Here is a 27304-nt window from a genome sequence, read left to right on the forward strand (position 1 = left end):
TCATGGTCTAGGATTGGGGACTAAATTGTCCTGATGTATAGATCCCCAGTGATCGGAGCCCTTGAGGGTGTTAAAGGAGGCATCAGTCTTTTCGGCGAAGAGCTTCATGGCCTCAAAGAGAAGATCCTCAACCATGGATTGTATCTCTTTCAGGAAGCCTGATAAATGGAGCTTGTCACACCACTACAGCCATGGAGATGGACTTCACTGCTGTGTCGGCCACATCAGGCAGATTTAAGTGATTTGCCATTAACTGGCCCTCCTGGATAATGGCCTTGAACAAGTCACGGTGTTTTCAATAAAGTAATTCAGCTTTGAGTAATTTATGTAATTATATTTCACCATGAGGGCCTGGTAGTTGGCGATATGAAACTGTAGAATGGCTGAGCGGTACGCTTTCTACTGAACAGATCAAGATGCTTCCAATCCCTGTCATAAAGAGAAGCCCTTGACTGGTATTGTCGGCTTCAGGAGTGGACAGCGTGGGTGGGAAAATAGGAATTCAGATTCCTTGATGGGGACATAGTATTTTTTGTCCGCTCACTTGAAGGTTGGGACCATTGATGCCGGGTTTTGCCGAGTCTGAAATGGCATAATTAATCAGAAGGGTGATCTCTGAGGAGGGCGAAGAATGGAATATATCTAAGAGTTGATGAGTGTCCTTGACTTCCTCCAATGGAATCTGGAGAGTGTTTGCCAACTTCTTTGCCAGTTCCTGAAAGAAATGAAAGTAAACCACCAAAGATGGTGGAAAAGATGTGATGGCTTCGTCTGAAGCCTCCTCAGTACTGGCTTCCTGTTTCTCTAAGTCTTGAGGCAGTTCAGAAGCCCTGGATAGTGCAGCTGAGGGAGTGTTCATTGAAGGTCCTTGGGTGAGCCTCAGAGAACAAAAACTAAGTTGGTAGTGCACCACCCAAGAGTCACGGTATGGCCATTCGGATGGTAGTGGCGGCATAGAGCTCAGTGGTGGTGGCCAGACCAGGATGTTGGCTGTGGGGCTACCTATGGGTTTATCCTTAGGCTCTGTTGATAGTGAGCATACAGAGCTTGGGAGGAGTACTGCAAAACTACCACCTCAGGCTCTGTCTGAACCTTTGCTAGAGAGCAGAGGGGCATGATATGGCAGCAGGGATACTTCCCATGCTTGGCAGAGGCTCTGTGCAGAGGTCTTGGAACCGAGAGGCGTGGACTCCAGTGCATCCAGCATGTGGCGATCTCTTGAATCATCCTAGCATCAGTGGTGGTGCCAGGGGGGGGGTAGGCATCTTGTCTGCACCAATTGCTCCTGTGTCAGGTGAGCCATAGCTGGCAGTACCAGTGCAGGCTCATGTACTGGGAGTGTCTTTTTAGAGGCGTGCTTACTCCTGTCCTTCCGTGCCAATGACTTTGTGCCCATGCCCATCGTGTGTGTGGGCCTGTCAGTGGTACCAATTGCTATCGGCTTCTGAGAGCCATGGGTGCTGGACTGAGATGGCCGTGGTGCCAAAGATACCGAGCATGAAGGTGATTGTTTGTAGCTAAGTTGGTGCTCACTATGGGGGCTTCTTTCTTCTTAAATGCTTTGCGAGAGGGATTTTCAGTCTGCTTCTTTGACCTGCAGCCTTTAGATGGAGACGGCTGTGGGTAAGACTCACGTCAACCAGACACCTGAGGTTGTAGAGCTGCCTCCATGAAGATAAACTTCTGGCAGAGCTCTCTGCTTTTGTGGGATCTTGGCAGGAGTTCTTGGCAAAGACTACACTTCTGTTGTATGTGGCCTTCCCTGAGGAAGCAAATGCACAGAGTGCTTATCTGTGATCGGGATCACTTGTTGACAAGTGAGGCACCTCTTGAAACCTGGTGAACCAAGCATACCCAGTTGAGGAAAAGGGTTTCCAAAAGGGGAGAAAAGGCAGGAAGAAAAAAAAGTTTTTTTTATTTTAAGGATAAAATAAAGGGGAAAAACTACAACTATAACTAGGAGACTAACTATAGGTATGTAGATTAAAATGATAGTCTTAATGGACTGCTAATGGCTCAGTCTCTAGTCAGGGGCGGTTGAGAATGAACTGAGGTGGGTTAACCTGTGCTAGCTGACTGGCCTTGTGGCGCAGCATGAGGAGAGACCGTTCTCGTACGGGCCCAACGGACGCTGTTATTGCAGTTCTCTGATCAGCAGTGCAGAGATGCAAGCACACCTACACTGGAGCATCCCAGGGACACTACTTGAAGAAGAAACTCTCTTATAAAGACTAATACCTATTTTGAGCAACATGAACACATAAGTGAACAGGCAAGAGCTGCCATCTGGCCTGACAGCATCACATCAGAAATGGAAGTGTCAACTGGATGGAAGTGCTATAGTGAAAGAATTTCTATTTGCTATTATATTAAGTCTGGTAGAAGCTTTCCTGCTCTAAAAACAAAATACCTCACAGCTCTGCAGAAAAGCTTGTGTCAGAGGTGAACCAACCAGCATCAAGACATCAGGTGCAGAGAGAACTGATCTGGGTGGCAAACATTACTATAGTTCTCTGAAATTATGTCTAGAAAGACTGGCCACATGATGGGTGGTTCAACTGCCAGGTGCATCAACTTTGAGAACCAAAGCTAATTCTAGCCAAGGCCTAGCTAGTGCTATGAGTATTAATCAGGCCTATGCCTTGTCTTACCGTTCTGAGAATTTGGGGAATTAGCTGGAATGGTGGGATGGCACAGAACATATAACTGCTCCAATGAATCAGGAAATTATCTGACACGGAGCCTGGGCTGATGCCTCCCCAAAAGCAAAAACGTGAATTTTTTGTTCCCATTAGTTTCAAAGAGAGCTATAAGGAGAATTACCCACTTCTTAAGTATCTAAATGAGAACATCATCTTTCAGAATCCATTGAGGTATTGAAGTAACTCTTTTGTTGAGATGGTCCACTAAGTTATTCTGTACACCCGGTAAATACAAAGCTACAAAATTGATGTCATTCTGATACACCACACCCAAAACAGAACTGATGTTGCCTCTCCTTGTCTGTTGATGTAAGACATTGCTGTAATGCTGTCTGAGTGGTTGTTCCTTGTAGCAGAGATACAAATTATTGTCATGTCAGATGTATCACTCCAAGTTCCAATCATATTTATATGTAATTAGGAGTCTGCCGGGGACAACAGACTGAGTCTGAAAACGGACCAGGTATGCGTCCCCAACTCCTCTTGGAGATGTGGCTTATCAGAGTAATTTTAGGAGACTGGACACTCCCTGACAGAAGTTCTTCACCATAGAAGAGAGGACTACCGCAGGTATCACGACATGTAAGAACATGCTATGCCTGCTTGGCTGATAGCCTGACAAACTACCCTTGAAAGGGTCGGAGAAGTCTGTCATGCAATGTTACAAAATTGCAGAAGACCACCTGCTCAATAACCTGAGAAAGTTATATCTTCCATAAAAGTCTATCTGAAACCCGGTGTGACAGATACATTTGTTGAAATGCCTGAGATCCAAAATAGGGCACCAACCTCCCTTTTGCTTTGGAATTAGGAAATGAGAATAGAATTCTTGGCCCCACGGTTAAGGGAAGGATGTTCTATTAATTTAGATGGAATAATGGTGCCCAAAGACATTAACATAACCCCCTCACTGTTCAATATTAAACAGACAGCGTTAAACAAGGTTTGGGGTTGGTATACAGAGATCTCACGCTGCTTAGTACCATAGCAAAACATACCATTACAAACTCTTTTAATCTTTTAGTAAAGATACAGAAAAGAAAGAAAAACAGTCAATACCTTATATTTCAAATGCTTCAAGTAAGGCTTTAATTTTAACATTCCTTGTTCCCTTTTCCTTTAGCTGGAGACAGTTTTTTACAAGGAAAAAAAACCTTTGCATAACAATCTTTTAGACTACCAAAAGTTTTTTCCCCCCTCTCCTGCTGGTAATAGCTCATCTTAACAGATTACTCTCGTTATAGTGCGTATGGTAACACCCATTGTTTCATGTTCTTTGTGTGTGTATATATGTATATCTTTCTACTGTATTTTCCACTGCATGCGTCCGATGAAGTGGATTTTAGCCCACGAAAGCTTATGCTCAAATAAATTTATTAGTCTCTATGGTGCCACAAGTACTCCTGTTCTTTTTGCTGATACAGATTAACACGGCTGTTACTCTGAAACCAGTCTTTTAGATGTTATCAAAGATGGTAATAACTGTCCTTTTGGAGAAAAAAGAGAAGTTAGTTAAGATGGGCTCGAGCTGTCATTGCTGCTGAAGTCAGATCCTATTTTATTCCAGGTGGTGTTTAGGAGTCAGCTGTAGCCAGAAGAGTTGGCGATGTCACCTGGTTCCCTCTCTCTGACCTGGTATAGACAGGACATCTCGCAGGAATTGATGAAGGTGTCCCAGGAGATGGTGGGGTAAGAAGCATAGAGATGCTTTTTCCAGTGGTAAATTTTTCTCCTCAAAGATTCTTTCTTTAAGGACTCTCAAAAGGAATGGTGGGCAGAATAGCCCATGCCCTCATTATTTTGTCCACAAATTAGGCCTGGTTTCTGACACATCAAGTTTGTTTCACTGATTTCTGGTTCTACACTTTTGTTTACCGAGCATGACGTTAACACGGTCCTTGAGTTATATCAGTAGGCCTTTTTTTTGGACTAATTCAGTCTGTCTCCATCTTGCACCTTTTCCCATCAACATTTGTTGTTATAGGCTATTGTTACATTTTTATCAACTGTCATTTACTTTTAACAGTTAAGTTCACAATTACAGTTAATTTGTAGGCCCAATTATTACAACAGGTTCTTTCTTTATCACTCTCAGGTGAAGCAGAAAGTCCACTTCTCATTGAAGTAAATTTTCTTACGAATGCTTTCTGAAGAGGGACAGGGTAGGGAGTGGGATAGAGGACATCTGTCTTTGAACTTGCAGTGTCAAATTTACTGTCTCTAGCTAGGTCGAACATGTGACGTTACAGTTGAAAAAGAACACTTTCTTTTTTTTGATAGTAAGACATTCAACGTTTCAGAAGGACTCTGTTGGAAGAAATAAGAAGAGGATGGCCTTTGTCTAGATGTCACCTGAAGTTTGAATTGTCTTCTCCTGTGCACCAAAGTATACAGACCAAAGAGTTGGCCTCTAATATATCAATGAGTGTACTACTTCATCAGTCCTTGAGCTACACAATCACTTCCTTCAAAGGCTAATTCCTCTATTGTTGAATGGGCCTCTTTTGGGATACCAGATTAAATCAACCAAGATGCTATCTGCATGATGACACCAATAGCATTGATCTTGTGGCTGCATCAGCAATGTATGGGGTGAGCCACATTATATGTAGCAGAATACTGAGACTGTGGTGTCTATGAAGACCAGTATGGCTATGATTGCATTCAGTAAGGATATGGCATATGGTGCAAAGCAGGATGTATCCATGGGCTTTGAAACCTGCCAGACATTGGTCTCCTATAATGAGAGGAGTGGAATGCTATAATTTTTTCCCCAATTCATCTTCCTTAGACAGTGTAAGTGAAAAAGAAATCCTTTTCCAACATCAGCTTCTACTAAATGCAGATGACAAGAAAACAGAAGAGTCAAATTTCTCAACAGGAGGTGCTGATTTCTTTTTAAATAGTAGGAAGTTGAGTAGTATTCAATGTCACATACAGACAAAGGACTGATCCAATAGTATCTTCGTGACCCTGGGCTCCAGTACTGTATCAGTCTTAAGCTGCAGACAAAAGCAATACATCTAGTAGAGGAGATACAGGTTCAGGTGAGAGCCTCAAATCTTCAGATGTAGTAAAGGTAATTGGAAGAGGGTAATTGTAGTCTGATTAGTAGTACCGATATAAGCAGTACCAAATGAGTCAGTACTGATGTTAGAGCTGATGTAGAGGGAATTTTCTTGTCTTCAGCTGGTCCCAAGCCTGATGTGTTAGATAATACCAAGGTTAATGGTACCAAAGGCTGAAGACCAATTACCATCGCTCACTGGTGTGAAGTCAGTACCAGAAGAGCAGCACTTTGTGGTGGCACCTAAACAGATGAAACTATCTCAGAATCTGAAGGATGACAACTCACTAACTTCTATTTTGACAGTACGGGGTGACCAATCCGAGTTCCAGACTTAGAGCAGGGCTCTTTTCTTCCATGGACAGCAAGAGCAGTTGATTGATCTGAGGATGTTTGTAACACACTCTTAGAGATCCTGGATGTAGTATGAGATCTCAATGGCCCCCAAGTAACCTCTCAGAATAACCTCTTTAGTGGGTGGAGCACCTGATGACTGTGGTTTTGAGGAGGGAACAGCACTCTGTTTCCTAGGAAGAGACTCTGAATCAGTAGCACCCTTCATGGTTATTCCCAAAAAACACAATTTTAAGCATGCATCACAGGCTTTTTGAGTGCATTCGGAGAAGGGCCTACAAATTGTGCACTTCTGGGTAATATGCCTTTCCCTTCCTCAACAAAAGAGACATTAAGTGAAACATTCGAGACAAGATAATGCATCATAAACTTTATTCATTTGTTTTGACAATTAGGTAGCTTATAGATCTCTGAACATACTAACAGTATTGTTTTAAATATAAAAATTCCTGATAAAAATACAGAAATTAAATAATTACTAAACCAAAATAGCTGTACATTACTCCCCTCCCACTACACCAGCCACAAGTTGGCACACACATTATAAATCAAAATCTCCTATACCTCATATTCCGCACCAAATCCCACTTCCAACCAATCTCAGCCCTCAAGTTTCCTCTCAAGCAAACTGGTCTTGCATTGTGTCTGAAATGTTAACCAATTCCAGATATTTCAGACCCAAAGGGGCAGTGAATCCCAAAGTCCTTGCAGAGAATGTCCTTCCAGCAGCATATATAACAAGGGAGTTTCTGCTCTAGATCCATTATTAATATCAGCTGTGGAAGTATTACATTGGGAGAGAAGTGGTCTCTCAGGTAGGAATGTCCCAGGCCACTTAGCTCAGTATGAACACTTAAGTTCCACCAGAAGTCAATGGAGAGCCAATGCAGGTCCCAGAGAACTAGTGTCATACAAGAAGGTAACTGCTTAACTAAAAAAATGCCATACGCTGCCATATCTTCAGCGTCTAATCTAAATTATTTAAGAGAACATATCCCAAGAGTCCAATCTAGAGGTGACAAAGGCATGGATTATGGAAAAAAAGTTGTAATCTCCTGGCAGGTGGATAGAAAGCCGTTTTTGTTGTTATTTGACAGTGGGAAATTTAACTGAACATGCAACTTGCGAACTCTGGTTACAATTCCTGAACACCCTCAATTAGATGGTTGATATTCTATAAAAGTAACAGTTCTAGTGATCTGACACCTCACCACTGTTTTCCCCTTTGCTGGTCATTTAGAAAATGAAAAAGACTATAATTAAATTCATTATTTCTCCATACATTCGTCAAACATGTTACATTATTTCCAAGTTACTACAGATAGCTATTGAAAGGCTTGAAAAATTTACCAGATACATTAACCAAAGGATAAAAAGACAGTGTCCAGCCATATCCAAGAGAGAAGCTCTGGTAGTAGCCCAGAATTATCTCCTTATCCTCAACTGGGAGAGATGTCTCTGCTGGATTGTTCATGAAATTACTATTCACAGATTCTCTCCTCCTGCCACAGAGAATGGGGCAGGGCACCTTTCATTACTGGCACTGGCTAGCACGTATCTGAACTCGGACATTTAACCCATCCATTTCTTCCCTCCCACTTCTGCAGTCATTATTACCTTGCATCCAGTCACTTTCCTTCAAAAGCCTGAAGTATACAGGCAGGCAAACCAAAAGGAATTCTTGCTCCTTCTGATTTCCACCCATGTGGGGAAGGGATAGCCCCTGTTATTCTGACTGTTTCACTGTCCTAAAAACAGAGGAACCTGCTGAGCAACTGCTCAGAGCAACAGGTGATGAGCACTAGAACTGCATGTAGAACAGATTTTTCAGTTTGCAGGTAATTCCAAAAAAACAAACACAAAACTCATTTTGGGTCCAACCAAAAACAACTTAAAAATCTGTTTCAACTCATCAAACAGTCAAAAATAATTAGTTTTGGGTCAAACAAAACATTTTGTTTGAGTTGAAATTAAATGTTTCATTTCAATTTTAAGGGTTTTTTAATTTTTAAAAAACAAAATTAAAGGAAATTTCAAATCAGCCATTTTAAATAGAAAAATCTAAACATTTAGAAAATGTCAAAGTGACATTTGGATTTTTCTTTAATTTTTTTTAGTTTTTCTTCTTACAATTTGGCAAAAACAGAAAATTAACCAAATGTTGTGGTTGTTGAATCTGCATTTTTCACCCAGCTCTTATGAGCCCTCCCAGTTTAAAGCAAGGCATCAGTGGAATCAGAGCCTGAGAATATGGAAGAAACGGTTACTTACTGTAACTGTGGTTCTTCAAGATGTGATGCAGATATATATTTCACTTAAGTGTGTGAGTGCCCCGCACTCTGGAACTGGAGAATTTTGCCTAGCAGTACCTGTAGAGGGGCAGCACTCACACCTTATGGCCACAGCTCCTCCCCTTGCTATATGAGGTGGCACCATCCCAATTCCCTTCAGTTCCTGCGCAACCAACACCCAGAAATGAGATATCAATGCAGAGGGGACGGAGGGTGGGTCATAAAATAAGCGTCTCTATCACATCTTAAAGATCCAGTTACAACAAGTAACCATTTCTTCTTCTTCGATTAGATGCAGCCATCTATTCCACTTAGGTGACTCACAAGCAGTACTACTTCACCCCAAGAGATGGGGTTTGGAGTCTACCTAAACAAGGATTGCAGGACCACTCTCCTGAAGCTTGCAGCCTTCCTGGAAGATGCAATAACGGCATGACTGGTAAATGTACGTATGGATGACTATGTAGCAGCCCTACAAACGTCCAATATGGAATCGTCACTAAGGAATGCTACTGACATTGCTTGTGAACTCATTGAATGAGCTCGCTCCCACTGAGGGGACATAGCTGAAGCTATTTTGTATGCAGTCTTAATAAAGGATGTTCTCCATCTAGAGATCGTCCATGAAGAGACTATATGACTCTTCATGTGATCTACGTATAAGACAAATAGACAAGGCAAAGCAAGAAACAGTTTAGTCTTGTCCAGATAGGTTAGACATCACCTGACGTCTAATGTATGGAGACACTGCTCCTCTGGAGATGTATTCTTTCCTAAGCTGCATTCAAGTAAGTATATCACCTGGTTCAAATGAAACTGAGAAATCATTTAGAGAAAAATTTTGGATGTGGCTATAAAGACACCCTGTCTGGAGAATTGTGGTCTGCCACCAAAACTTGCAACTCTCTTATTCTCCTGGTGGATGTTATTACCAAGAATGCAGTTTTCTGACACAAGAGTGGGAAGGGACAAGATGTTAGGCGCTTGAACGGAGGTCCCATCAGTGCCTATCCAACCATGTTAAGGCCTCACAGAGGAAGCATCTCTCAAATCTGAGAATGCAGGCCTTTTAAGAATCTTGCTACACTGGGATTGGAGAAGACTGATCTTCTCTGTATAAAAGGGATGAAATGCACTTATTGCTGCCAGATGTACTTTCAGTGAACTAAGTGGAAGTCCTGATGACTAAAGGTGCTGCAAGTACTCCAAGATGTCCTGGATGGAGCCAGCATTGGTTGAATTCCCTGGGTCAAAAATCACATGGAAAATAGTTTCCATTTTGCCCAAGAGGCCATCCTAATAGAGGACTTTCTATTGTTGAGTAGAATCTGTTGAACAGCCATTGAACATTGGTCTTCCTCCCCATTCAGCCGTGCAGCAGCCACACCTTGAGATGCAGGAAGCTGAGCACAGGGTGCAAGGTGTGGCTCTGATGAGTAGGTCGGCATAGAGAGGAAGCGGTATGGGAGGCTGAATGGCAGTGCAAGAAGGTCAAAGAACCAGCATGGCCATGGCCATGCCAGGAAACTAGAATGAGCTTGGTGCGACCCACATTTAGCTTGAAGATGACCTGTCAGATGACTGGGATCATGGGAAAAGGCATAGAAGAGAGCCGCTTACCAGCAGAGATGGAATGTTTCTGACAAGGAACCTGGAGTGAGGCCCCCTTTGGCAGAGCAGAACAGGTGACATTTTCTGTCTTGTTGTCCCTTGTAGCAAACAGGTTGATTGTCAGAATGTCCCAGGTTATGAATATAGTCCCAAGGATGCTTCTCTTCAGAGACCACTCATGACTCAGCAAAAAAAAATACTGCTGAGAAGGTCCGCAAGGTGATTCTGAACCCCAGGCAAGTAGTTGGCTATTGGAGTGATACTCGTCACAATGCAATGATTACCTCTTGGCAGAGCATTCTGAAGCGTGCTCCTCCTTCCTTGTTCACAAAATACATCACAGTGGTATTGTCAGTAAATATGTGAACCACTGAGCCCAATATGGACCCAACAAGTATGACACCTGTAAACGGCCCAAAGGTCCAGCACATTGATATGCAGAGAGGACACCTGCTCCAATGACACATCTTGGACTTTTAGCAAACCCAGATGGGCTGCCCAGCCCATCAGGGACGCATTGGGGACAACATTCCTGATTAGTAAGGACCGGTTGAAAGGAATGTCCTGAATATTCTCAAGAAGCCTCCACCACTCTAAGGAGTCCAGACCAGTGGAGGAAGAGGGACCTATATGTCCAAGGAATGAAGAGTCAGACAGTAAACTGGCCTGAGACACATCTGGGGGAGACGAAGATGCAGCCTTGTGAACTGAATGACCAGAATGCAAGCAGACGTGGTGGAAAAGCCTCAGGCACACCTGAACTGTTGCAGAAGGCTGAGACTGCTGAGGTGGCAAGTCACCTAAAAATAGCTGACAGAAATGCTCTCACACTTTTAGAATCTATAGGGCCACAATTAACTCTATTTTCTGAGTAGGAAACAAAGTTGACTTCCTGGTGTTTAGGATGAGATCCTGATGCTCAAGCAAACGCAGTGTGGCATTGACGTGAGAAAGGACTTCCTCTTTGGATTAGCAGCTCTGTAATCAGTTGTCCGAATACATGAAGATATGGATCTCTTTCTTTCTTGGCTATGCCATGATGATGGCTATATATTTGGCAAAAATCCATGAGGCAGGATGGAGGTGGAAGGGAAGTGCCATATACTGGAAATAGCGTTCCACTAAGAAAATCGAGGACTTTTCTGCAGCTCAGCAAAATTGCCACATGAAAGTAGGCATCCTGAAAGTCCAAGGCAGCAAACCTGTCATTCTAAGACAATACAGGGAGGACAGTTGATAGAGTGACCATTTGGAACCTCATATGCCTGAATTCTATAGCCAGGAAGACCTCTTCATGGTCATCAGAGAGGCCATCACTCTGGCTGAAGTATCCGAGACATCCAGCGAAGACTGCAAAAAAGTCTTAGCCACCAAGTAGCCTTCAGTGACAAATGCCCCAAATTCCTCCTTTGAGGCCTCGGGCAACTCGTCCATGAATTTAGACATAGCCATCCAATTGATAAAGTTGTATTTGGACAACAGTTTTGGCTGATTAGCAATTCATACCTGCAAGGAAGAAGAGGTGTAAATCTTCCTGCCAATCAAGTCCATTCGCTTAGAGTCCTTCTCCTTGGAGTGGACTTAAAGCTGTCCTGTCTATTGTTCACCATGGTTACTATGAAGGAATTTGGGGCTGGATGGGAATTAAAACCCTCATATTTCTGCATGGGAATGAAGGAGTGCTTTTCCATGCGTTCAGCTGCAAGTGGTACCAAAGCTGGCACGCTCAAGAGGACTTAAGCAGGCTCAAGGAGAGCATCATTAATAGGGTGACTCTTCCAAGGGCAAACAGCTGCAGCATATGACTAACTTGTGTCTGTTCTCCTGCAGGAACTCAGCTTAAAAACCATAGAAGCAGCCATGCTCTACAACAGGTCCTAGTATGCCTTGAAATCCTAGGTACTGAAGGGCAGGAAGGGCACCTTGGAATTGCCCGGGGTCAAGGATGAGGTACTTAACTGTGCCAGAGCCGGATCCTGCTCCAGGGCTAATGGGCCCAGGTGGGATGACTCTGGAGGCTCCTCAAGGGGAAGGTTCACCAGTACTTAGATCTGTGGTGGATCAACAGTCACTGCCACAGACCTAGCCAGTGTTTTTGGCTTTAAACAAGATGAGAAGTGGGACCTCCATGACCAAAGAGCAGCCCATGGATTCTACAGAGACCACTAACACGGATAGGGCATTGTTGGCCAGTAGGCACAAGGACAGGGGCCCCCGTCCCAACCCTGGGACCAGCACCAATTCTGGTACCTATAGTGCTCCATGAATGGCCCTCGCTGAGCTGATGGAGAGCGGGGAAGAGTAAGATCCAAACTCAGACACTGAGAAGTCCCAGACTTCAGGGGACAGCAATGGGGAGAGCCCCAAGGGTGTGAGCAGCTGGTTCAACTCCTCCATAGCCCAGAATGACGAGGCGACTGGTGCTGAGAATGGAAACAATACCACTGGCAACACAAGCACGCCTCCATTGTTTCTAGCGCTAGGAGCAGTGTCAACCCCAAAGTCAGCATCAGTCCAAAGTAACTAATAGCATCAAAGTGGAAGGTGTTCATTGCTGCCACCGCAACATGGTGGCACCAGCCACAGGGATACCAAAGACATTCCTGGTGCTAAGGAGGTCCCCTTCTGTCGAGTCCATTACTGACCCCTTTTCCACCAAGTGTGGAAGGGAAACATCAGGGCATGGCACTGATAGATCCATAAGTTCAGTGGCCTGCCCAGCCAATGGGGCTAAAAAGGATGCAGCCCTGACAAAGTCCTGGATGAACAGAGGTCAGGATAGAAAGGCAGAGGAGGTCCGCTGCGGCCTGATATGCCACTGGCACAGAAACAGCTGGAGCTGGCATCATCCTCATCAGTACTGGAGTCAATGGATGCCCTGGGGCCAGCATGGGAGTCAACAGCACAGGGTCTCTGCCTTTCTGTGCATTCCAGGGAGCAGTTGATGGGACCTGCTCCATCCAATGCATCCACGTTCACCCTGAGCTGATCCACGCTCCTTCTGGAGGAGGGAGACAAGTCCCCATGGGATCTGTCCTGTTGGTCTGAGACCTTTTCCTCAGCACACTTAATGGGAAGCAATTCCTCTGTCTTTCTGGAGAAGTGAAAGCTCCAGGACACGAAGCAGCAGCACTGTCCAAATCAGAGGGCAATCTGCAATTTGATGAGAGCCTCAGTGCCAAAGCAGGCCACGTGACCTGCTCAAGCAGGTGCTGCTTCAGATGAAGATCCCTTGCCACCTGAGTCCATTTTGTGAATCATCTGTCAATCAAACACCACTCGTTCACGTGGACTTTGTCTAGATGCAAGCAACATGTGGGGATCGTTACTGGAGAGGGCCCCCACACATGATGGACAATATTTAAATTCTAGTAATGGCATCCCCAGGAACACAAAGTACAACTAACACACACTAAGTCTAACTAACTCTATATTAGGGGTACAACTAGAAAAAAAATCACTGAAAACAGGACTGTGAAGTTGAAAAACCACATAGTTTTGACTCCAGCCATGCAGGGTAAGAAGGCATTGGTGGGGTTTGGGGGAGGAGGGGATCAGGGTGGCTCCACCTCATATAGCCAGGGAGGAGCTATGACCAGTGCGAGTGCCACCCCTCTACGGGTACTGCTAGGTAAAAATCTCTGGCTCTGAAACACTGGCCGCACACAGACCTAAGTGGAATACAAAACTGCATCGACTTGAAGAAGAAACTTTTATGAATGAAGGGAAGCAGCCCAAACTCACCAGGAGAAACTTTCCATTGTTTCATGAGCTCTGACCTTAAATCTTTATTCTGAGGTTAATACACAGAATTTAAGTAGTTTACCTCATTAATAGAGCAGAATGTGAACTGCTTCTTGGACAGTTCTGAAAATGCAATTTTTTAGTCTGTGGAGCATTTATTCCAGTAGCAAAACACAGGCTGTAAACCAAGCGGTGGAAAGTCCACCTGGACAGAGGAAGGAAGGTGATTTTAGCTACAAAAGCCACCCAGAGTCAGCCAAAGCAGCTCATAAAGTTGGAGTGGCAGACTGGGGTGGGGTGGAAACAGAAATCAGAGCACCTCCTCGATGTCAACACATCTCCCAGACAGCGTTCACCAGCTGGAGTTCTGTGGCGTTTCCTCCAGAGTTTAAAGCTGCCATCTCTTGGTGGAATTCCTGGGAGAAGGCAGTAGCAGCACTGCTCAATCCTCCTTGGGTGCAGCTTGTGCTACTGGTGCAAATAGCTTAAAATTATACCTGCCTGTGCCCAAAGAGGTGTATCAGTCCTTATGTGTTCATGTGTCTTTCATTATCTGCATATTTCCCAATGTCATGTTCTCATTATCTTGACTCAAGAATTGCTATCCAAAAAATCCTTAAAGCCTTATATCAAAGCATTCTTGGCTTATATGGTTATTTGTTCTCTGCATCATCATGTGTTTCTTGACAGAACTGATATTTTATTGATTAAATTTCAATAGACACTTATCAAAGATACCTACCTGAAAGCATAAGAAATAAAAGAAATTTGAGTCATAGAACGTGTTTCAGGTTCCTGCAATTTCTTTCAATGGGATTATATATAATATTATTTTAAAATTCCATAAAATATGTAACATACTTCATATGCTATTACACCGTCCGTATATACACACACAGTTTACTGAGTCTTCTAAAAGTGCTACTTTAAATATAACGTAAAGCTAAAAAATAGGAAGGATTTATGGTGTTCCCCTACGCAGAGCTACATAAAACACTACTCTAACCAACAAAACCATTACAAACACAAAATGTTCATCACTGTATTTAAAAATCAGTAATTTCTCAATATAACTACAATTAAAAGGAAAGTTTTAATGTTTTCATGTTTGCTACCTCATGCCCTATTTAGTATCTTTCCATAGCCAGAGAAAGAGCAAAATAAAGGCCAGCCTTTTTAACTAAACAGTTTTCATTAAAGAAAAGAAAAGCAAGAATCTAGAAAGTAATGAGTGATCCTATTAGTTCCACCAGACTAAAATCATAGAATCTACGTATGTGGTCCTTTCAGACACATCTGTCATGGGCTATTTTGGTACCTCAGAGTGCAGAATATTTGACCATTTATTTAATAGATAAGGCTAGGACAAATAAAGATTTGTTTTCCCTAAGAAGAAATATATAATGAAAACAACTGAAAAAAACCATGCAACAAATATCCTCCAATATTTGCATTTTTACACTAACACCAGTATATTTATAATTTTCTACTGAATTCTTTTAAAAGAATAAAAAAATATAAGGTGTACCACAGAGAACAAAAAGAGGGAAACTGACTGTAAGCAGAGGATAATGAGTTAAATACTAAACATACAGAATTTCTGTCAATGTAAAATCCTTAAGAATTCTATTAATCAGTTTTTAGCATATTACTAATGTCATATTAACAGCTCAGTTCTGAAGTCTCCTTTAAACTCCCTCAACAATTCTGACCATAAAAATACTGTGTTTTTGCATGCTCTTTTAGCAATAGATTGAAATGCTGATTCCAAAAATAGATCAGTCACCCATTTCAACTACAGACCTTTGAAAATCCAGATCAATCACCTTTTGTAATCATCTTTATATGAAGAAAAAGAGAATTTTATTTATCACTACAGAAAATTTTTCCTAGCTACTTTTGTGTGAACAGTAAGATTAATGGTTCAAAATGTCCATATGCTATTTCAATCAGTATATTTACATTAAAAGCATTCATCTATATTTTATGACAATACATGGATGCCTTATACAAACTTTTTATAACACAACCTATCATATTTTAATTTGTTTTAATCTTATTTCAATGTTTTTAGTAAGACTATATACACATACACACACACACACACACACCTCTTGAACTTTTTTCTTAAAACTACTGAAAAGAAAATAGTGCATATTTAATATACAAACAAGGCTAAACCTTATACTCTTCTCTTTCAGTAATGAAGTCTGGGAAAGAAATCACAGACACCCAAGTGGTTTGGCAACTGTAAGTGACAGAAGCTCTGCTAAATCCTCTGTTTACACTGGGGATTAGCTGAGTAGATTGTGAGTAGCAAACTGAGCTGTCCATGGTCAAGGGAACCTGCTCCCTGTCAGCCCGTGGGGCACAGGGACAAAGCATGGTCCTGGTAGGAAGTGACCCATAAACGTATTCCTACGAAGGATTTATACAAAGCCAGTCTGCCTCATAGAAACTCCATATGACCATTAACTGGCCTGCAAGGCCTGCCAGGAGGCCTAATTACAAGTCTACAGAGCCCAATAACAAAAGCTGAAGAGCTTTAGCCTAGGGATGATCTGCTTTATACTGACTTGAGAGAGTCCATATAGAGTGACAAAAAGAAAGAGGTTTAGCTTTAAAATTCTCCCAAGAGACACAGCATTGTAACTAAGTCTGGAAAGCCCACATGCAACATACTTCAGATAGGCTTAAACATACCACCCTCTCAAAATTAACATTCAACTACTGCCTGCTTAACATCTGCTCAAACATGGTAAGTTGCTGTGATATTGTTAGACTATGCTAAGAAGGCTCTCTCTTATTTAAATATTAAGAAAGGTAAGTAAATAAAAGTCACAAATATAAAAGTATAGCTGCGACCAATAATCTATACTGAGAGACAGTTTTTATAAACCAAAATTAGTTTCTTTAAACAATTAATGTAGAGTATTAAGTGACTTCAGCTACTGCCTGGTTTACTCAGAACACAGATACAGACTCATTAATCTATACTGACAGAGAAACTAGATTGATTTAACATGAACCGTATGGCAAACCAACCAACCAACACAATTTAAGAATACAAAGGCTTCTTTGGGGCGATATCTTACTATAAAGGTTTAAAAAATGAATGATATGGCTAATGTAGGTAATTATTAAACATTTAGTCACACAACCCGCACGTGGCAATAACTGGAAGTCAGAAGAAAACTTTTAAATATCAGTGAAAAGTAACTCCATCTCTTTTCATCCCCCTTTTACTACATTTTTACTTTAAAGGATACAAATCAAAGTTAGGCACTAAACATGGATTTTTCAGAAATTCTGAACACCCGCAATTTCCACTGAAGTTGTGCATGGTGAACGAGTCCTATGAGTGCTCTATAGTTCTTAAAAAAAAAAAAACAAATTATTTTTGTATGCACCTTACCTTAGGCATCAAAGTTGGTAAACTTTGGCCATATCATTTGTATGGGACTATAAATCATTAACATTTGTAAAGAGCTTTCAAGCCTTATATGCTGTAAATACTAATTATTATTGTATTTCAACATATCAGCTTCCTTCTTCTGTCACATTTCTAAACTTATACATTACAATTTTCCATGCCAAACAAAATATTATGACTTCAATGAAGGATCAAGTAAAATCCTCCAGATTGTGAAGAGAAAAAGTCTTAAACACAAATACTTTACCTAAAACAACAGAAAAGGGAATACGGTAGATTAGAGGCAATGTAAACTTTTTGTATGGAATGTTCTTTTTGAAGTCCCCTCTCGTGTGAAAATGTCTCTAAGGATTATTGTCTGTAGTTAATTAGAACACAGTTGCGTCTTTCTAGTAATTGGCATGAATTTAGCATTAAATCCATTTTTACTAGCCTAACTCTGATCTTTTCTGGAAACTCAAGTTGATAAAAATAAAATAGAGCTAGAGAACTATAGGTTAGGCATAATCAGCACTCATTAAAGTAAAAAGAAAAAGCAAGAGAGATAGCAAACCAGTGTCTATTACAATCCCCATTTTCACACACAAACTTTACAAAATAATATTCACGTTTTGGGTTGAAATTTTCTATGTTTGGCCTATGTCCAAAGCTAATTTCTCTCTATTTTTTGGTTTTTTTAGCAAAATCTTTTTAGAAATTTTGAACTTTGAAAAAAACTCTTTTCAAATGTGTGTGTGTGTATGTGTTCACACACACACACACTTTTCCATATCAAGCTTTTCCATATCAAGCAAGAAAAGAAAAAAGCCCTAAAATTTTCAACTTGGTACGGAACACTCCTCATTGATATCTATTCCATTTCCTTGGTTTAGAGGTAAGTGTTAAAACAAGAAGGTATAAACAATTAAAAATTACTCCTGAACATGGTCAGCAGTCGTCATTTCTAAATTGTTAATGAGATCTCATCGTGAAGATTCTCATCTTCTCAGCCTTCCCTTCAGGCAAAAGGGCTGTTACTGAAATGTCTAAATGAATCTGGAACTCCTCAAAAGAGATATTTATGGTATGTTGCATAAATAATCATTGATTCAATAATTTTAGAGTCTCTGCAATTTCTTTGCTTTCTTCAATACTTTGCTAATTTTACACGTTCATAAAAATTACGTATGTCTTTTTCCATTAACACAATACAGCCATCTTAATGCAAGCAGATGTATTGCTGTACTACTAAACTAGATTTGGAGAAACAACTCTCCAAGTAGCAGCAATAAAAGTGAAAACTCACTCCTCCTCCAGGTCATCCACCTCACTGGGCTTGTCTTCACAAGAAAATTGGGCTATAGCAGAACATGACCGTGAGGAGTTCTGTTAACCAAGACTGCAGTTAGTGTAGACAAGGGCATGCAGAGTTTAACATCTTGTCAGCTGGTGGTCGGTCAGCACTGCTATCACCACTGCAACTTTGTCTTTAATATGTACGTACACCTAAGTCCTTAAGATCATGTTCCAGTATAATTTAATTTTTAGTGAAAATAACCCTGATGAGGGATTAACCTCAAAAGCTCAAGTGGGACAGCTTAAATGCCAACTTTATTAACTGGAAGCCATTTCTTTTTCTCAGAATGAAATTAAATGCAATGGCAACACTAGCTCAACTTAGCTGCAAATATACAGTATGTTCTAATTCAATCTTTCTGGTTAAATTTGTAGCTTAACGTATTATTGTACTGTTGATGCTGATAAGTATATACATTACATTATACAGAATGTTGACAGTGGTTAAATCAGTAAGTCTATGGGTTAACAGAAAGAAGGTAAATATAGTAAAGAAATGAATTTTTCTGAAGAATCCAAACTGATCTGGAATATCTATATATAGTAACTCCTCACTTAACGTCGTCCCAGTTAACGTTACTTTGCTGATCTATAAGAGAACATACTTATTTAAAGTTGTGCAATGTTTGCTTATAATGTTGTTTGGCTATGGGGCTTGGAACCAGGGTGTACCGGCAGCCCCCCTATCAGCTCCCCTGCACATCCCCCTCAGCGTCTCCTGCCCGCCAGCAGCTAGATCAGCAACTCCTCCCTCTCTCCCCGGGCCTCCTGCCTGCAGTAATCAGCTGTTCTGTGGCATTTAGGAGGCTCTGGAGTGGAAGGGGGAGGAGCAAGGACGCAGCAGGCTCAGGGGCACGGGGTCGAGTGGGGGAGGACCTGGGGTAGAGTTGAAGGCACTTTGAAAAGAACAGCAAAAGCAGCAGCTGAATGGTCCACACTCTTTCACCTTCTGACTCCACCACCTCAACCAAGCTTCACAATCATCGTTGCTGATGTTTAAAATTGTTTAAAACATATACTCTATATGTATATAATGTCTTTTGTCTGGCGAAAAATTTTTCCCTGGAACCTAACCCCCCTATTTACATTAATTCTTAAGGGGAAATGGATTCACTTAATGTAAGGGGACTGTTGCCCCCTTACTAACATTCAGTGGGGGGTTTGGTTGCTAGCCCCCAGCACTAAAAAGGGAAGGGTCGATGGGAAATCAGGAGCCGGAGACTGACAGTCTCCAGGACCAATATGGAGAGGTCAATGCTCCAGGTCAGCCTGATTGACAGGGCGGCCAGGCTAATCAAGGAGTCAGGAGGCCAGGGGGGGTCCCGTCCTCCCTGTGAGCTGGAATTGTCTGAGTCAGATGGATTGGGGCCGAGCTAAGGAGAGAGCAGGGGCCTCAAGCTAAGCTGATGGGAGCAGAGCTGCAGCCCAAAAAGCCAGAGCACAGCCCTGAGAGAGAGACCTGTCCTGGGAGCAGAGCTGCAGCACCCAGAGCCAGAGGGGCCAGACAAGCAGCCCAGGAAGCAGGTGAGAGCTGAGAGAGTCACAGAAGCAGCCTGCAGAGCAGACCTGCCCTGGGAGCAGAGCTGTAACAACTGGAGCCAGAGAGGAGAGAAGCAGCCCAGGGAGCTGAAGGCAGAGCAGCAGCAGCAGCAGCTGTGCTGAGGCAGTGAGCAGGGGACTGGAGCTGGCTGGGCTGGAGCAGTCCGGAGCTGGGTGCACAGGTGGAGCAGCTGGGGAGAGCGAGGGGGACCCTGGGCAGTGGGCCCAGCACAGGGAGACACCTCAGCCAAGAGGCCCTGCAGGCCAGACTTGGAGGGGGATCATAACCCTGACAGGGGGGGTGACACTGGGGAGAAGGGTCCTGCCACCCAGAGCCTGAGAGAGTGTGTGGCCACCACCAGAGCAAGTGTCCAACCGCAGCAGTCCCTGCAGCACAGCCAGGGCCTGAGAAGGAGGCCTGGGACCTACAAGGAACAGACTGTGAAGTGCCCTGATGTTCCAGAGACACTGTTTGTGATGTTCCCTGCCACAGAGCAGGGTGATGTGTGTTTTCCCTTTAACCTTTTCCATTTTTCCTTATTCTTTTTTTTAAATTAATTGTTAATTAAATAACTTGTATTTACTTTAAAGTGTATGATGTGATCAGTGGGTCAAGGAGGTGCGGAGTGCAAAGAGGGTACCCCGGAGCGGGGACACTCTAGCCCCTGTCCTAGGTGACCACAGCAGTGTTGGGAGTCGAGCCCCCAGGAATCCTGGGCCCAGCCTTGTTGGAGCTACGAGGACTCTGCCAGACAGGAAAGTGGAAAGGGAGTCCTCAAGGGCAGGGAGGCCTCTGGGTAAAGGAAGAGGGAGCGAGGACTCAGATCCCTTCGCTAGCCCACTTCACCGGGGTAGTGCAGAAGCCAGGAAAGTTCCCCACAATAGCGGGACCATTCCCCCGCTTACGTTAACATCTTTTTGCTTAAAGTCACATTTTTCAAGAACATAACTACAACGTTAAGTGAGGATTTACTGTAGTGTATAAAAGGCAAAATCATTTTTGTTTATTGTCACGAAACTTAAGTTTTAAAGCTACACCATATTCAGATATAGCCTACTTACTATAAGTATTGACATTATACTGAAACAATTGTTGTTGAACAACTCTGGCAAACACATGGATTGTCAAATCCTTGAAAAGGCAACAATGTTCAGTCTATTTAAAAAAAATCCGTGGACAGTTTTCAATGCACTATAAATATTACAAAGCTAGATAATTTATAAAAAGTGATGTGACAACAGTAACTATAAACACAAACTACAGTAATACTGCAACATACAAGTACGGTTGAAACCTGGACTAGTACCTGGCCCCCAGGTTGTTATTCTAAAAAGCAGAACTAGTTGTATTTTCAGTATTGAAAATAGCTCTCTCAAAACAGAGTATCACATTACAGTAATGAGGGCTATAATAGTTGTACTGAAAAATATTGCGTGGTAAAATTCTGGCACAGAAGGACTTTTATCTAAATGACATAATGGTAAAAAGTTCTCATTTTGCTTTAAACCAAAAAAATGAAAGAATGAAAAAATCATTAGCCTTTCTCCACACCCTTCTCATAACAATGTTGTCAACTTCATTCTTAATTGACCAAGACCAAACAATAGAGCAGGATTTTATAGTTTTATAGGTTTTTTTGATTTTCCCTACATTTCAAATTTTAAGATAAACAAATACATTAAACCTCTCTCAAGTCATCCATAAGCAATTTGCACCTCCAATTTAAACTTCAGTGTCCAGCTGTGAATTTTTAAAATTATAAAGTGTCACAGCCATTTTAAATGTCTCTTGAAATCCACAGGACCCAGGTCATGATGATATACAACTCAGAGTATTGTTAATACATTTTCAAGGTGTTAAATTAAAAAATGAGGTGTGACAGCTGTGAGTAGTATAAACAAATTGCACTTTTTGAGGTCTATGCTGTCACATCTATTTTATAATTATATGCTTCAAAGACATATTAAAAGATATGGAGAATAATGCATACATTTGAAACTATGAAATATAAGATGCTAGTTGCATTACTCAAAAATGTGAATATTTGCTGGAAATATCGAAAGTAGTACTTCCCTTTAGAAAAAAATGTCCCCAAAAGGAAGAAGAAAAAAGACTGATTACTTGTAAAGTATATTTTACAATTAAATCTAGGAAACAGGTAAGAGAATACAAATTAAAATTGAAGACCTGAAATCATTGCACAGCACACATACTTACTGATAATATTTGTAAGAAATTCTGAAAGTTCTCCTATTTTTGTGCACTAAAAACAATAAAAAGTTGTATATGGAAAAAAACAAGAAGTGTAAGGTCTAGGGGCTAAGTAGGACTGCAGTAAAATTGCAAATATGATTACATATGAATGTTCTAGCTCTTTTTGAGTACACTACACGAAGCTGAAGCAATCAAGGAAAACACATATGAACAACATTCAATTCATTGAAAATATTAAACAAATGCCAATGAAAATATTCACTAACACTCTTCTGCAATATAAAACAAAATCTTAGGCAAAAAATTTCCAAAGTAGCTTCTGGCTCTGGATGCCCAGCTTCAGACACCTAGTACTCATTTTACAGAAGTACAGTTGCAGGTGATCAGCATGTCTGACAGTCAGAACACAGGTATTGAGTTTGGCACCGAAAAACTGGGGAACCCAAATCTAGTTGCCATTTTGAAAATTTGATCTTATGCTTTTAACAAAAGTACATACTTGTGCTAAAAACAAAATAGAACATAAAACAAATATTTCAAAGCAGAGTAATTTGTGCATACTTACTAAGGTTTACATATTTCTTCTATTTTATTTGCATTTGTACTACAAAATCATTGATATCTTTTGTTGATTTAATGGAAACAAGGTATCTTATTAAATCTAGCTATAGTTGCATTGTTTATAATTATGCTAGAGAGCAGCTTACAAAGCTTCACTGAGAACTCTTAATTTTCAGACTGCAACACCATAACTGGACCCCTTATACTGTTCACCACCTGAATTTATACCCAAGTAAAATGGGTTTTTACCCATAGATGTAGTATTTAAAATATTCACTAATTAACAATTTAATATTCTCTAAGGTGTGTGTTCTAATTGTTTCACACATGTCCAAAGTCCGGCATGTCCATGAGGATACTGAAATGGAATTGCCTGAGTCAGAGCACTGGGGTACTGTACAGAAACAGTCTCAGGACTGTTCATGCACTTTTCTATGCTATTATTGACTAGGAAGGATCTGCATAATGATTGTATAGTCTTTACAAGCGTACAGCCATCACACAACCCCCAGTGCTCTGACTACTACCCTCAGGAATTCCCATCCACAGATCCAGAACTAACCAATCAACTGCTGACACCTCTTGCCTTTGTCATCCCTTCTAATCCAAGATAGTAAGTACAATTTTAATTCTGGGTAGAGGTAGCCATGCTGATTTTTGAATAGAAGAAATCTAAGGTCATATTTGCCAAGCATAAAAGGGAAAAACCAGTAGGCAAAAGTAACATTTCCCAGGTATTAAAATAGCACTGAGAAATGCATCCCCACAGACTCAGAAGCAGCAGGGGGTTCCTGTCTTTTTCCCCCTCACAAGAGCCAGCTTCTTGTGGCCAGGGATGGAGAGATAGGTGTGTAGCTGGGGAGTCAGGAGCACTGTAGAAGCCCATTGTCTTCTGAGCAACAGGAGGACATATAAACCCCTTTTCAATGGTCTGGGAGCCATTATGTGCTTGATCAGCAGCAGCTCTGAGTTGGTTGGAGGAACACATTCTGAGGTCAGCAGATGCCCTCTTGTATGTTCATTGGTCAGGGAGGGGCCACGTGAATGGATCACCATGCAGCTAGGGGGAAACCACCTGGAGATTCAGTAAAGGGATTGGACAAAGTTCAGGAGTCGAGTCAGGGTAACCATAATTGGCATGAGATGCCACAGTAGAGGGTTTGGCAGGGGAGCTGCAAGGATTTCACAGGTGGACAAGACCATGAGAAGGGTAAATTGACAAGTGGCTAAATTATGGGAGTCAGAAATGTTGGTGATTGCCCATCACAAAATTGTATAACCAACACCAAAGAGTTATTCAAGGAAGAAATAATACGCCTTCCTAACAGAATGGTTAACAATCTGGGAATCTGGCAGGGCTGGGGCAAAGTCAGCCACGCTAACTACTGGTGCCTCTGAAGGCAGGTATCCAACACAGATACTCATTCAATAGGGGTACAGGTCCGTGATAAGCCAGAACTGGAAGCAGACTTGGGGGGAGGGCATCCTCCAAAGCAGCTGGAGAACTTGGTACACCTAATGTCTGGTACAGTGAGGAGACAACCCCTTTTCCTCAGCCCCTTAACCCTCATACATGAAAAGGGCTGTAGGAGTTACTGTAATAGGACCAGGTGTGGAGGGATGTCAGCAGTCCACCATCACATTCAACAGATTGCACTGTACAAGTTATTGCCAGATAGCTCACAGATCAGTTAATAAAGCTGTGGCTTAAACAAACCTCATTCCTTGTACCTTATCCTTCTTCTTGCATGCCTGGGACAATGTGATACTCCAGAAAGTAAGAGAGCCTTTAACAGGGCACAGAAATGTAGTTCAGGCCTAGAATCTGCACCTCTTTAAAGAAGGTTTTTACAGAATCCCCCACCACACACACTTTTTTTGCAACCCATAAAACAAACAAAAACCAGAACCATGACAGCAAAAACATTTGAAGTTCACATGCTAGTTCTTCTGCAGCAGATAAATACCACACACCATTTCCATGTCCCAGAACAATTTAGACACTGCCGACAATGGTATACAAATGAGAACAGCCACATTGTGTTGGTCTAATTAGAAATGTAAGTGGGAGAAGGGTGGGGAAAAGATTCAATGTTTGCCAAAGTGAGGGGGTCAAAATCAGCTGGGATACAGGTTTCAATTTAGTGATATTATAAACAATGCAGTAAAATTATTACTTTCTATTACATATTTACGTAGTATCACTTACCAGCCGCTTCAAGAACCAACTGCAATCTAGCTTTGGCCTGTTCAGCAAGAGACTGAAAAGAAAGATAATACTACAGTTTATTGTAAATCTTATTAAAACAAATCTTTGTATACATTTGCACATTATGTATTATTTCATATACAAACACACACTAAATTTAAGATTGGTAGAAACCATCACACACTACTTAATTTACTCCTGTACTTACATTCCCAATAGTGGATTATTGTCATTTCATCAACAATTCTCATCATCTTAAAAGTAACGTGGAAGCTAAAAATCAGTTCTGAGCTAAATTCTCAATATCTGGATGAGAGTATGAAAATGTGGTAGGACAGAACCAAAGAAGTTATTCATAGAGAAGACTGAGCTAATGAGTCTAAATACTGAGGTGCTCATGTATCACTCCTTTTCAACCTCCCAGACCCAAATTCAGCCGTTCCGTGTGGCAACTCTAGTGCCTGGTTACATGAAAAAGTAGCATTAGGACACAATGAAAAATGTACTTTAATATGACTGGTATGGCTTGTGGTTAGATACCCCATTTTGTCAAGTATCAGGGAGAAGCCAAGTTAGTCTGTATCCACAAAAACAACAAGGAGTCCGGTGGCACCTTAAAGACTAACAGATTTATTTGGGCATAAACTTTCATGGGTAAAAAACCTCACTTTGTGTCTATTCTGTTTAGTTCCTCTCCATAGGCCTTCTTTCATATCAAAGGGGCTGAATGTCCTTCCGCTGCCAGTGGCAACCACTCTGTTAATCATTTCAGGGGACCTAATAATTTTATTGTGTCTCATATACTTGCTACCCCTCTAATTTTGGTGCCATCTGCAATTCTGATCACAGTTCAATTTACACAAAAGACACATTTATCATTAAGCTGTTACCCAAGGTTCAGAAAGTGCTTTTTTTCTGTAACATGTCAAAAAGCCTCTGGAAACATTGAGAGATTCCTAGTCTAAACTACAATAGTAAGGAGTGTCATGGCTTGAAAATGGACACATGATTCAAAAGGAATTCAAAGGGACAGATGTAGCTCCATGGACCACCGATGGATTAAGTCATCCACCCTATCTCTCTGTCTCTGTAGGACTGTTCCCTACAATATTTTATTGTTTTGGCCAGTCTAAGTTTGCAAGTTCAGACTGCATGGTTCCAATAGCTCCCTATGAATGCTATTCCAAGGATAAGTACCTCTAAGATTTTTCTGATGCTCAGCCTAAGTTTGCCCTTTCTTGGTTTCTTCCTTATTAGTCATGCAGATATTGTGGAGGGTAATATGTCACAGATTTTGTTTTGTCTGACCCCTACTAACCATACTCTGTGGGGTAGAGATGGCAGTCCTGAGCACAGAAATCGCTTTGCTTTTTAAAAAATGGTTTTCAACCCCTTTTTAAAATGCTGTAGCAATTCCTGGTTCAGAAGGTAGTCCCAACTGCATTACTTTCAGATAACAGAAGAATCTTTGCAACCAACAGTGTCAGTGACATCACAGAATAGTGGCGTCTAATCTTCAGAAAACCAAAAGCAGCATGGGACTTCAAAAGGTAAAAAATAAAGAAAACTGAATTCTGTGATAAATGCCCCCCTACACACACACAAAATCTAGTTCATGGGGGCATTACGTTCAGATTCAAATAGTTTTCATTTTATCTTTTCAATTCACCTTTTATCACCACATTAGGCCTTCTGTTATGTAATGGTAAAGAACAGTTTCTCTTCTGCTACAATAATGTAAAGGCTGGATCTTATCAAGCATACAGCATTTTTCAATAACATTGCATTAATGAGTAAGATCAAAAATACGTGAAATAAGTAAAGGCTCAGATGAGAAAAGACCGTCATGTTTTACAATATGATATATCCAATATTGTTAGGGTGTAACTTTGCAATTTGTTTCCACAAACCTAAAATAACCATGGTAATTACAGTACAAAATTTAAAGTTCGGAGCTACTATAGTAATGTTATTGTTGACCTTTAGTCTTGCTAGCAACAAAAAACAAATTAGGATTTATGATAATAGCTATCTTTTCAATTTTCCTCTCACAATGTACATTACAGTAATTATTACAAAAAATTCAGGATAAACACATCGCCAGCAGAGGAAAGAAAGGAAAAGGATTTTTTCTCTCCAGATAAATTTGGACAATTGGCTAAGTCCCAAAATGGGGGTATGTGGTTTTCACATATTAATGTTAAGTAAAAATAACTGCAAAAGAGGACACCTTTCATGTACTT

At 41.3% G+C, this 27304-nt stretch overlaps 1 protein-coding gene across 1 annotated transcript in view; it reads right to left on the minus strand.

Moving 5' to 3' along the window:
* The window catches only part of RSRC1 (arginine and serine rich coiled-coil 1), a 341170-nt gene that overhangs the window by 137840 nt on the left and 176026 nt on the right, over positions 1-27304 (minus strand). The window contains exon 6 of the mRNA XM_032805529.2: positions 25062-25113. Coding sequence (XP_032661420.1) covers positions 25062-25113 — 52 coding nt within the window. The remainder of the gene's footprint in view (positions 1-25061; positions 25114-27304) is intronic.

Source organism: Chelonoidis abingdonii, chromosome 8 (genome assembly GCF_003597395.2).
Source record: "Chelonoidis abingdonii isolate Lonesome George chromosome 8, CheloAbing_2.0, whole genome shotgun sequence".
Classification (NCBI taxonomy): Eukaryota; Metazoa; Chordata; order Testudines; family Testudinidae; genus Chelonoidis; species Chelonoidis abingdonii.